Genomic DNA, 13,126 nt, shown 5'->3' on the forward strand with positions numbered 1-13,126 from the left:
ATACGAGCCAACGGACATATTTAAATATAGAAGACCAAAAACTATATTAGCCTCCTATAGCGATACATAATCTCCATGCCCATTCAGGGCGAGCAAACTGCTCGTAAATTTTACCCTCACTGTAACCACGACAGATAGCGGGGAATATGAAAAGCATTTTGCTTCACCCTTAAAGAATAAATGTCAATTGTCAATTTTTTTGGTTTTTAGACATATGAGTCTCGCCAACGTAAGACTCGTATATGTGCAATTTGTGTGCATCTTCAGGGTGTGCCACTGACAGATTTTCACACATATGGCATTTTTATCTTTCTTCGAAAACTGGAAGATAGTGCTTGGAAAATTACCTAAAATTTGCATGAAAAATGAGATTTTTATCCTCTACAATTAATCTAGATTTGATATTAGCTTTCTATACAACACATAGAGTGGTTCCCTTGTAAAGTTGATTCTTAAACAGTGTGTGTGTGGGGGGGGGGGGTTAGCGGCGCCGTTCCCCCTGCATTCTAAAATCCGAGTATAAACTTAAACCCCCCCCTCCCCACACACAAAAAAAAAACCTAACTACTAATAGCCTACTGTTGACCGGAAGCATTACTGATAACATAAACTGTCGATTAACACACATTTTTTATGTATGTATGTATATATGCTATATTCTTACAATAAAGTAAGCTAGAGAAAAGAAAAGCAGTAATTGGAAGGGGCCCAATCGTTCGGTGCTGTTGCCACACTCTCCCTCGATGAGTCTTTGGACTCCCTGGAGGTGTCAAATAATAATAATAAAAGGAAGAGAAAATACATTTACAGTATGTACTGTACTGTGTTTTTCGATATCAAGATGAATCGTACCTACTTCAATACTGTATTGCCTTATATGATACAAAACACTGTAGATGTTATACGTATTACTAACACCAGACATCCGAAATGAAAGGATAACGTGAAAAAGAAATTATTCATATTCATTTACAGGTATAACGATTCATGCATTGATAACGAAGAACCAGCAATATGATTGCTTTATGGTAGTTATACGATTGTTTCAAGGTAGCCTAGCCTATACACTAATGAATGAATCATTATAAAATTATTTTATTCTAATTAATTAAATAAAATTAACTAATAAATAACAGTTAATTTTTATGCAGTTATGATTTAATTTTGCATCTTTGCGTTTGTTTACATTTCTCTCAACTGCGAATGGCGCCGTGAATGTTTTTGAAAGTGTTTGTGTGCGTAAGTTTTGATAAATCTTACGTTTTTATAATAGATTTTATAATAGATATGTGTATATTTTCTGGTAGTAAGTGATAAAATAGACATATATTACATGACATACTTATATTTTTCGATATTTCTAGGCTACGCGGGTTATCTGCGAGTTTTTCAAATTGTCGTAAACCTCCGAAAAAATTTCCAGCATATTTATTGAAAAAAATCCGTGTATAAGTAAATCCGCGCAGTTCAAGCCCGCGTTGTTCAAAGGTCAACTATGTATATGAATATTTCAAAAAAGAGGAAATACGTTATTTACCTGTATAGTAGAGGGCATTAAATTCACTCTGACTCCATCTGTGATTAAATATTATGTTTGTGCCACAAGTGGAAAGTGAGCGTTGAGTTTATATATCTAGATTAAAATAATCATTATTTGTAAATATGTTTTTACCCTATGGACGTGTTTCCATATTACAAGAAAAGTTCAAGCTTACACAGAATACAAGAGTTTATCACTTATAAAATCGTTAAAGATAGAATGAAATTGCTACGGTAGTTGGACAAGACATCGTTCGCAGCATGTGCTGCTTCATACATTTATGTAGACTCGGAATCTGGTGATAATGGCTACTACGAAAACTGTTTTCCAAAGGATATTATCAACATTTCCGCAACAATTAAATTTCGCTTTTGCTTATGGATCTGGCGTTTTTCTTCAGGAAGGTCAAACAAAAACTCAGGTAAGTCAGCGTTTAAAATGATGTATTTCAATATATTTTTAAACTTTGTGTATGTGTGTGCGCGCGCGCATATGAGCGAGAGAATTTTTAATTTTTTTTTAATTACACGATATAGAAATGCAACCAATGCTGCATATTTAGTAAAAATCAGCAAAAAGGGTGACGAGAGTAGCGATAGCAGACGAAACTGTGCATATGCCTAGTAAAGATATCTCATGAGTAGAGTAACATGCCTCATATTTGGCTGGCTTTTCGCACAATACGAGGGTGTGCTAAAAAGTTCAAATATAGCAAAGCATTATGAATCATAATGCTTCTTCTTATGTACCAAGTCATTTTTTTCCCGCAAACCATTTTACATATTTTTAAAAGTACTGTTTAGACAGTTTAATTCAATGAAATGTTAAATGAAAATTTTTATTTATTTTTTACAATTTTATATTTAAAATACCATACTATATCTGTTGTAAATGTGTTTATAATACTAAAACAAGGTTTTCACATCTTTTGTTCCTCTTGATTTGGTTTATTCTAGTTGTCATACCCAACATTTAATTTAGAATATGCCATTTCAAGTTTTAGATGGTATTCAGTTTGTGTTTATGAAGAATTTACAGAAATAAAGTTACTTCTTCAAGGCCCCCCCCCCCAAAAAATCAATTCCTTTTTTTAAATAAACTTTTTAATTTTTTTATTATTATTATTGAGGGAGGGGGGGGGGGAGTACATAAAATTTCAAAATAGGGGATTTGGGGAAGGCGCCAACAATAATGGCAAAAACAAAAATTTCATCAAAAATATTAGAGGTGATCAGAAATGGAAATTTACCCCTGACTCCCAGATGCCTTTGTGGACCTGATTTTACTATACCAGGCTATTGCAAATTCACCCTTTTAAACTAATGAAAATAACCAGCCAAATCCTAATTTTATCAGTTTAATACAAAAAGAATCCAGCAAACCCTCAGATTTGCTACTATGAAGGTTGATTGTGCTATGAAATGATCTTCTGAAGTGTATGAATTTTTTTTTCTTCATGACTGGACTAATTAAATATTAGCCCAGTCATACTTCACAAAGAATTAAACAAGAATACACTTTCTTGTTAGGCATAATTTGAAAAGTTTTTTTTTTTTTTTTTTTTTTTTTGCACAGGATTCAAAATATGAATGTTTAATCTGCTTCACTAAATGTATAACTCATTAAATATTATATTCATCATCATCATCATCATCATCAAATTCCTGCCATGTACCCTCAAGAGGTGTACAGGATATGATAGTACTACATGAAAAAAATGACATCATTATTAATTTCCTATCTACAATTTTCCTCCAAATCAGTCTGTTACTTGTCAAGACTCCAACATTATCAGATCTTATATTTCTATCGTCTAAAGCACTTTGTACTGTATCAATCCACCTATATCTTGGTCTTCCTCTGGGTCATTTTGCTGCCAACCTGGCAGAGAACACTTGTTTTGCTAATCTTTCCTCGTCCATTCTGTTTAAGTGACCATACCACCTGAGATTAGCTCTGCTAACACATTCCTGGATGCTGACAATGTCAACCTCGTTTTTAATATGATATTGCCATTGATGCCATCTGTTCACGCCTATAATCTTTCTCAGGATTTACTTCTGACCAAACTCTCAGATCCATAAGTTAAAACTGGTTTGAACACTGTCTTGTATACAGCTAATTTAGTGTTCCGACTAATTTCTCTCTTATTCCATATGAATTTATTCAATTGACTTCCCACCATACCAGCTTTGCTGATTCTGTTGTCTATTTCTATATTTAATTTACCATCTTTAGTAAAAATCGTGCCTAAATAGCTGAAATGTTTTACTTGTTCCACAGGTTCTCCATTCACAACACAGTTGACATTTTCAATGATTCTGCCTATTTTCATTGTCTTTGTCTTTTTATTGCAGACCTTCATACCATATCTATTACAACAGCTATTCAATTTAGTCACAGAATCTTGCAGACTTGTAACAGATTTATTTAGAAGTATAACGTCGTCTGCATAAAGCAAAGAGCTGACATTAACATCTCCAATTTTGATATCATGTTTAATACCACTTTCCTTCATAATGTGATCCATATAGATAATGAATAACAGAGGGGATAATGTACATCCTTGTCTCACACCAGATTTAACATTAAACCATATTCCTGTACTTCCTTCAATTCTAATTGCTGACTTACAACTCAAATAAAGACTAAGTATTACTTGATATAATGCCCCGATGACACCATATAACTGCAGTGTATTGAATAGCTTCTCTCTTGGCACCTTGTCATATGCCTTTTCCAAATCGACAAAACTTAAATACAGATCTTTGTTATATTCCCATGCTTTCTCGACTATTTGTCGTAAAGTGAAGATCTGATCCTGACAGCCTCTATTTGGCCTGAATCCAGCTTGTTCTTCACCAAGCTTTTCTTCCACAATTCTTCTCAACTGTTTCTCAAGTATACTTGCATAGATCTTGCCAGGAACACTCAGTAGGGAAATACCTCTGTAATTCTCACATGCAGTTTTATTTCATTTTTTATATATGGGTACTATGAGAGCTCTACTCCAATCATCGGAAATTCGTCCCTCTGTCCAGGCTTTCTGAACTATGCAGTGCAGCCACTGTAAGACTCTTATACCACCAAACTTCAGCATTTCTGGTCGAATATCATCTACTCCTGCTGCCTTTCCACATTTCAAGCCTTTGATGGCTTTTTCTACTTCAAGTATGGATATGTATTCCTGACTGCATGCCTGGTCAGTGTTTTTTACCACTGTGCTGTCATCACTGCTTGTTTCATTTAGCAATTTTTTGAAGTAATTTCTCCATACTTCAAGGATATCTTTTTCTCCCATTTTCATGTCACCTTTATCATCTCTAATTCCTTTTACAGCACTCTTTCCTCCATTCTTAAGCTTCTTCAACAACCTCCAGAATATTTTGCCACCTTCTTGATATTTATTTTCTATATTCTTGCCAAAGTCCTCCCATGACTTTTGTTTAGCTAGTTTTACACAGTGTTTCGTGTTCTTGCATTTGTCTCTATATTCTATAAGAGCACAAGCTGACTTATTTGACAGGAACTTTTGATATGCTTTCTTCTTTTCCTTCACTGCCTCTTTAACTTCCTGTGTCCACCAGGGAGTTCTGATTTTTTTATCCTTACAGACAACCTCACCACATGCCTCTCTGGTAGAATCAATCAATGTTTTCTTCAGAGTTTGCCACTGAATCTCCAAGATTTGATTCCTGTTCTCAAACTCTTTCATTTTTTCTTAAATAATCTTTGTGTATTTTAGTCTACAGTTCACATCTGAGAGCTGCTCAACTTTTATTCGCTTTAAAACTTTCTTACATATTATTCTTTTCAATATTAAATTCAATTTTATCCTGCTCAAGACTAACTAGTGATCACTTCCAATTTCAAATCCTCTGTACACTCTGGTGTCCTGCACCAGGGAGAAAACATCACTATCAACAATAACATAGTCAACGAGACTTTTCTTATTCCTAGCGTCTTCTCTCCATGTGAATTTGTGCACATTTTTATGTTGGAACATGGTGTTAGTAATAACCAGTCCATGTCCTGAGCAGAAATCCAACAGATATTTGCCATTATTATTAGCTTTGCTCTTTTCTCTAAATTTTCCCAAAATATTTTTGTATGTCTCACAATCATTTCCTACTCTGCTATTTAGATTCCCAACAAGGACCAACTTTTCATTTTTCATCGTGTCTGCTGCTTTTTCTAAAGCCTCAAAAAACTCCTCCACTTCTACCTTAGTAGAACCTTCTGTGGGACTATAGGCACAAATAAGTCTCATTGTCCAGTTCCCCATTCTCATATTTGCCCACATTACTCTACTTGAGATTAACTGCCATTCAAGAAGATTAGCCTCGTATTTTGTGTTGATTACTATGGCTACTCCTTCTTTTCCTTGATTGTCATCGCCTGAATATAACATTTTGTATTTATTGCTCAGAAAGATCTCACCAGTTTTGGTCTTTTTTGTTTCAGTCACCCCTATTATGTACTTATCTAATTCCTCAGCTAGCTCCATTTCTTTGCCATTCAGGCTTCTTACGTTGATAGTACCGATCTTTAACTCTGGTGATGTTGAGTTGGGGATTGTTTTCAGATTTGTTCCAGTAGCTGACTTTTTGCTGTTTGCCATGGTTCCCTGGCGAAAACAACGGGGGCCTTGTTTAACCGGGCGATGCTCCAGCCGGCATGAAATTCTGTCATGTTGTACCATCATTTTTTATTTTGGTTTAACCAATAAGAATACAATTTGGTCGGCTAAATCCCAAATTGCCAGCCCATCCTCGTTCGTTCAGTATCCAAGTAGATACCCAACAGGGTGCACCACGAGAAGATGAGGATTGGACATTAGGTCAGAAGCCCTGGTCGGTTCTCCGCATTCCGTTAAAGGCTATGTGGAGGTCTCCTCTCAGTTATACAGCTTTGACCCTTAAGCACCCCTATTATATTCATATAGTTTAAAATTTCATAATTTATAACCAATTAATTAGTAATATTTCATATTTGCCTCAGACTTTTACAAATATTGTAAAAACGAATGTAATATTAAATGTGAATTATTATCATTTGACCTTAATTGAGTCAAGAGTCAGTTGCAAGTCCTCACTATCAAAAATCATGCTCATTAAACTCTTGACTTAATTGTTTACTAATTCTGCACCTGTGACACTGAAGCAATGCATTCCCTTTACTGCACTTCGGGGGATTGTCTCTTGATCTGCCTGTTGCCTTTTGATGTATTAAGCTTGTTGCTGAATTAATCTGATACAGATGTCCCTTCAACTTATATCAGCCCTTCTGTCTGCCAAGCCCTAGATGGTATTCTTCTAATCTATTCGTAAAGCCAGCAATCCATAGAACTAATACTACCAGAATCACTCTGCTCTGGATCGTTTAATAATCATATCGTTTACTGGTGATGAAATTTGCACATTATTATTATTATTATTCTAAGACCCCATGAAGTCAAAGACTCATCTAGGAGGTCCCTTTGTCATTCACACAGCTCATCATACCTTGCCCTAAACACATTCAAATTCTCTGTGGACACTACACTCTCAGGCAAGGAATTCCAATCATTCATAATTCTGCATATTTCTCACTCCCTTGTTCACACCCTCCTTATACAGCTTACAAGCATAACCTCTTGATCTCCCACCATTTTAACATATTATTATTATTATTATTATTATTCAGGCTTCCATGGAGTCAAAAGACTCATCGTGGGAGGTCCTTCCTAAGAAACACAGTCTATCAAGACTCATCGAGGGGAGGTCCCCCCCCCTACAAAGTCTATCATACCACTCCTTGAACTCATTGACCGTTCTCGCTCTCACCACTACATCAGGCAATGCATTCCATGTTTCAACCACCCTCCATGCAAAGAAACCGCGCCTCACCCTCTTGCTCACAGTTTCCTTTCATAACTTCCAGGGATGGCCTCTTGTCATCACTCCTTCCTGCTGTTCAACCAAGCAAAAGAACTCCCCAGTGTCAGCCCTGTAACCCCTCTCAACAGTTTAAAAGTCTCAATCATATCACCTCTCCTTCTTCTCTCCACCAAACTCTGCAGTCCACATTCCCTCAGCCGATCCTCATAACTATCATTGTACAGTCCTGAAACCATCTTTGTTATCCGCCTTTGTACCCTTTTCACAGTTAATTTATCCCCTTCAAATCCTGGGGATCAAATCTGAGAACAATAGTCCAAGTGCGGTCTGAACAGGGTCTTATACAATGGAATGATAATCCTTTTATCTCTGCAAGTCAGTGTTCTTCTCATAATTGCAGCAATCCTCTGTGTTACCTTCACCACCTTTGCAATATGTCCCCTAAATTTCAAGTTTCTATTGATCATCATCCCCAGATCTCTTGTTTCCCCTACGTTCTCCAGTATAACTCCTCCCATAGAGTATGCAGCATCCCATTGATGTTTCCCAAACCTCAAGACCTTACATTTTGCTGCATTAAACTGATACCCCCATTCATTTGCCCTATGTAGCTTATTCAAATCCTCTTGCAGGGCTGCCGTATCTGCACTATTACTAATAATCCTTCCCAGCTTTGCATCATCTGCTGACAATGTCATTGATATAAAGGTTAAACAAAATAGGTCCCAGCACTGAGCCCTGTGGGACCCCACTTGTAACCGTCTGCTTCCTTGAAACTGCCCCACCGTACACAACTCTCTAATACCTATTGGACAGCCAATCCTGAATCCAGTTGACCAATCTGACATGCAGACCCATGTGCTGCAACTTAAATATTAGCTTATCATGTGGCACCCTGTCAAATGCCTTCGCTAAGTCTAAGAAAATGGCAGTATATGCCTTTCCCTCATCTAATGTTCTTGTAACTTTATGATAAAAGGCTAGCATATTGCTAAAACAAGAGCGCCCCTTCACAAATCCATGTTGACTCTCACAGATAACATTACCCTCATCTGCCCAATGCTATATACAGTCCTTAACTACTTTCTCCAAGTTCTTACTAACTACCGATGACACACAAACTGGTCTATAATTAGACACTTCCAGTCTGCTACCGCCTTTATGCAATGGCACTATCTTACCTTCCTTCCATTCCCGCAGCCAGACTTTCGTTGAAAAGCCAGGTCAAAGCCATTGTCAGTTCACTAGCACATTCTCTCACAACTCGTGGTGAAATACCATCCAGTCCCACAGCTTTACTGACATCCAGAGTACTCAGTATTTGAAACACACTCTCCTCCTGTACCTCTAAACCTTGAACCTGCCCTATCCCTCTAGCATTAAAACTGACTCCTCCAGGATGAAATACTCCAATAAAGTGCTCATTGAAAAACTCCATGTCCTCTGCATCAGTCACTCTATTCCCATTTTTATCCCACAATATCATTCTTCCACAATCATTTCTCCTCCTACTGGCCACATATCTAAAAAATTCCTTAGGATTTTCTTTGGATCTTAGGGCTAATCTCCTCTCATATTCCAGTTTCGTCTTCCTTGGTGGCAAACACTCCTAACACATCCTATCTTGAACACCACGGATCCCCATACATTATGTATGAGTCCCCATACATTATACCTCTTACCATTCCCTCTCTCCTATTGTTTCCATTTTCTCCTCTTCTAGCACTCCCATACCTCTCTCTCATTCCATTCTCTCCTCTTCTAGCACTGCCATACCTCTCTCTCATTCCGTCTCTCCTACTGTTTCCATTCTCGCCTCCTCTAGCACTCCCATACCTGTCTCTCATTCCGTCTCTCCTACTGTTTCCATTCTCTCCTTCTCCAGCACTCCCATATCTCTCTCTCATTCCGTTTTTCCTACTGTTTCCATTCTCTCCTCTTCTAGCATTCCCATACCCCTCTCTCCTGCTGTTTCCATTTTCTCCTCTTCTAGCAGTCCCATACCTCTCTCTCATTCCATTCTCTCCTCTTCTAGCACTGCCATACCTCTCTCTTATTCCATCTCTCCTACTGTTTCCATTCTCTCCTCCTCTAGCACTCCCATACCCCTCTCTCATTCCATCTCTCCTACTGTTTCCATTTTCTCCTCTTCTAGCAATCCCATACCTCTCTCTCATTTCATTCTCTCCTCTTCTAGCACTGCCATACCTCTCTCTCATTTCGTGTCTCCTACTGTTTCCATTCTCTTTTCCTCTACCACTCCCCTGCTCCTCTCTCTCATTCTGTCTCTCCTACTGTTTCCATTCTCTCCTCTTCTAGCATTCCCATACCTCTCTCTTATTCCATCTCTCCTACTGTTTCCATTCTCTCCTCCTCTAGCACTCCCATACCCCTCTCTCATTCCGTCTTTCCTACTGTTTCCATTCTCTCCTCTTCTAGCATTCCCATACCCCTCTCTCATTCCGCCTCTCCTACTGTTTCCATTTTCTCCTCTTCTAGCAGTCCCATACCTCTCTCTCATTTCATTCTCTCCTCTTCTAGCACTGCCATACCTCTCTCTCATTTCGTCTCTCCTACTGTTTCCATTCTCTTTTCCTCTACCACTCTCCTGCTCCTCTCTCTCATTCTGTCTCTCCTACTGTTTCCATTCTCTCCTCTTCTAGCATTCCCATACCTCTCTCTCATTCCGTCTCTCCTACTGTTTCCATTCTCTCCTCTTCCAGCACTTCCATACTTCTCTCTCCTGTTTCCATTCTCTCCATTTCCATTTCCATATCCAATTCCATTCTCTCCTCTTTTATCATTCACAAATTTCTCTCCTCTCCTATCATTCCCAAAACTCTCTCTCTCCCCTACTCCGATTTGTCTTGCATTTATCTCTTCCATTCTTCTAATCTATCTTTCATACTTATCATACTTCTCCCAAGACATTTCAGCTCCTCTATCTCCCTCTGCAGGTCAGTCACTCTAAATTGAAATTCACTCTCCCAAACAAAACTATTTAAACTTTCACAGTCACTCATGCCTTCTACACTATCAACTATTATTTTCTCATTCACATTTTTTTCTTCATTCTCTCCTATCACACTACTTGTCTTCCTGTATTCATTTCCTGTTCCTGGAGCAACAAGGTCGGTTATTGAGATATCTGTTGTATTTATTTCTTCCCACTGCCTGCACTTTAAACACACACGCATCCCATCCTCTCTCACAAGCCAGACATCCAATTCCTGAGACGCATACATGCCGCAAATACTGCATGCCACAAACTCCCTTATTATATTGCTTATAATAGAGTGCCAAAATGGCAGAGGACTTGGCGACACGCCATTTGCGACTGCAGCTGAATCCGCCATCATTACCATCCATAACCATAACCATCGTTACTGCCGAGGAACATAACAACCTATAACAACCCCCTTACCAACTTGTCTCTATCATATCAATCCTCTTCCTCTGGACTCTGTAAATTCCATCTTCTCAACTTTTCCTGCCAGCCTGGTTGGCCAAATGGTTTGCATCTGCTTTCCAGCCAAGAGGCTGTGGGTTTGAATCCCGCCATGGACATGGATGTTTGTAATTGTTCTACAAACAACGAATGAGACCCCCACCACTAATGCTAGCAGACTTCACTCCTAAAACCTGGTGAGGTACAGGAGTGACCATACAGTGTCTACAGATGTCAAATATAGGAAAAAAAAACTTTCCTTTTTTTTTTCAACATTCCAGAGATCAGAAACTACTTTAGTCAGTCACTTCTGGACCCTTTTCAACATCTCTTCATCCTTTTGGAAACCAGATGACCAAATCTGTACACAGTAGTCCATATGTGGCCTAATCAAGGCCTTATACAATGGAACAAGAATTCCCTTACTTGTATGTCAGTGTCCTTCGCATCATTCCCAGAAATTTGTTGTGTTGCCCTCACAATTTTGGCAATGTGTTCTCTAAATTTCAGATTCTTATCCACCATCACCCCAAGATCTCTTATTTCCTCCACCTCCAACAATATATCCTCACCAAGCATAAACTCTACATCTCATCCTTGTTTCTCAAATTTTAAAACCTTACATTTTGCAATGTTAAACTGGTATCCCCACTCCTGTGCTGATTCACTCAATCTATTCAAGTCTTCTTGTAAAGTCAGAACATCTGCTCTACTCCTCATAATTCGTCCCAGCTTTGTATTATCTGCAAACAACTGAATATCCCCCATCCAAACCTTTACCAATATCATTAACATACAGGTTAAACAGCAATGGCCCTAAACTAAATCAGGCCCCTGAGGCATACACCACTAGTGACTTTCCTTTTCCTGGATATCACTCTCCCATATACAACTTGTTGATCTATCAGATAGCCCATCTCCAATCCAATGCACTAGCTAATATTCAATCCCATCTGCTCTAGTTTGACTCTCAACTTATCATGCAGTAATCTATCAAAAGCCTTGGCAAAATCTATGTATACTATTGTGTTCCATCTCCTTTGTCCAATGAAGCCATCACATTGTAATAAGTACAACTTATTACAAGATGGGATTTGAAAATTACTAAAATATGATAGTTCAAATAAAGCTTGATCAAGACTAGGTCTTGATCAAGCTTTACCAATCTTAATCACTACTCCAATATATACAGTATCCACTTTTCATCTGAAACATCAGTCTTTGCACCTACTTTCTACAGCAGGATAGTTTTATCACCCTTTCACTGCTTTATGATCTTTCTTAACTGCAGGTGCAGGACTCATGATAAACATGCATTACAAAAATAAATCACTATATATATATATATATATATATTTTTTTTAATGTGAACATTCCCTTTCAAAGATTGTCAGTAATATATATCTGTAAATCATTTTGCCTTATTAACATTGAAACTTTACAGTAGTTCATATTTCCTCTTGTCTCACTTTCCAGATCCTCTTCCACTGTTTCCATCCCTGCTTAAGCTTTGATATGATATAACACTCACCAGCATGAAATATTTTAATAAATTACTCATTCAGTTTAATTCAATGCTATAAGCTTTGTAGCTTCAGTTGTGTGAGATTGATAAAAAAAAACAAAACAAAAAAACATCTGTTTTTTTTCATTGGTTACTTTTCTGTTATTTCTATTATCTAATGTCATCCTCTCATAATTTTTTTTCGTTCCCTACTGGCAACATATCAAGAGAATACCTTTTGGATTTTTCTTGGTCATTGGTTAAGTAAAACATGTAATTTACTTGATTATTATTATTATTATTATTATTTATCAAACATGTCAACTTCTCATCTTCCTGATTAATTCATCAAGTTAATTATTATTAACCCTTGCCTTATACTGATTTCGTAATGCTTCTACTAGATTGCCTACTTAATGTCACCATTCATCCATTCTTTGAATACCCTATTTAATTCCCTAAACATCAAATACATTATTATTATTATCATATAGGTATCTCCATGAAGACAAAAGACTCATCATGGCACACAATACCTATCATATTGCTCCTTAAATTTGTTCGTTGTTGGAGCACTCGCTATTACCTCTGGCAAACCATCAAGGGCCAACATTTGCCAGCATAGGTTGGCCGATTGGTAGAGCCTCTGCTACTAATGGCTCAGCAAAAAGTTAAGCAAGTTTGAGCGTGGTTAGTAATTGGAAGGGGTTCAATCGTTTGATGCTGTTGGCACACTCTCCCTCAATATCTTTGGA

The 13,126-nt window shown here is 37.6% G+C and overlaps 1 protein-coding gene across 7 annotated transcripts in view; it reads left to right on the forward strand.

Moving 5' to 3' along the window:
* The first annotated feature begins 1,015 nt into the window (after positions 1 to 1,015).
* The window catches only part of LOC150101815 (phosphatidate cytidylyltransferase, mitochondrial), a 195,858-nt gene continuing 183,747 nt past the window's right edge, over positions 1,016 to 13,126 (forward strand). For 5 of the 7 annotated variants that reach the window (XM_090400304.1, XM_090400299.1, XM_090400302.1 and 2 more), the window contains exon 1: positions 1,246 to 1,961. In XM_090400304.1, the coding sequence (XP_090256430.1) occupies positions 1,845 to 1,961 (117 nt within the window). In that variant the 5' untranslated portion in view covers positions 1,246 to 1,844. The other 2 variants (XM_090400300.1, XM_090400305.1) reach the window with 2 other exon arrangements.

Source organism: Typopeltis vanoorti, chromosome 11, assembly GCF_054136105.1.
Source record: "Typopeltis vanoorti isolate ZY-2024b chromosome 11, IOZ_Tvanoo_1.0, whole genome shotgun sequence".
NCBI lineage: Eukaryota > Metazoa > Arthropoda > Arachnida > Uropygi > Thelyphonidae > Typopeltis > Typopeltis vanoorti.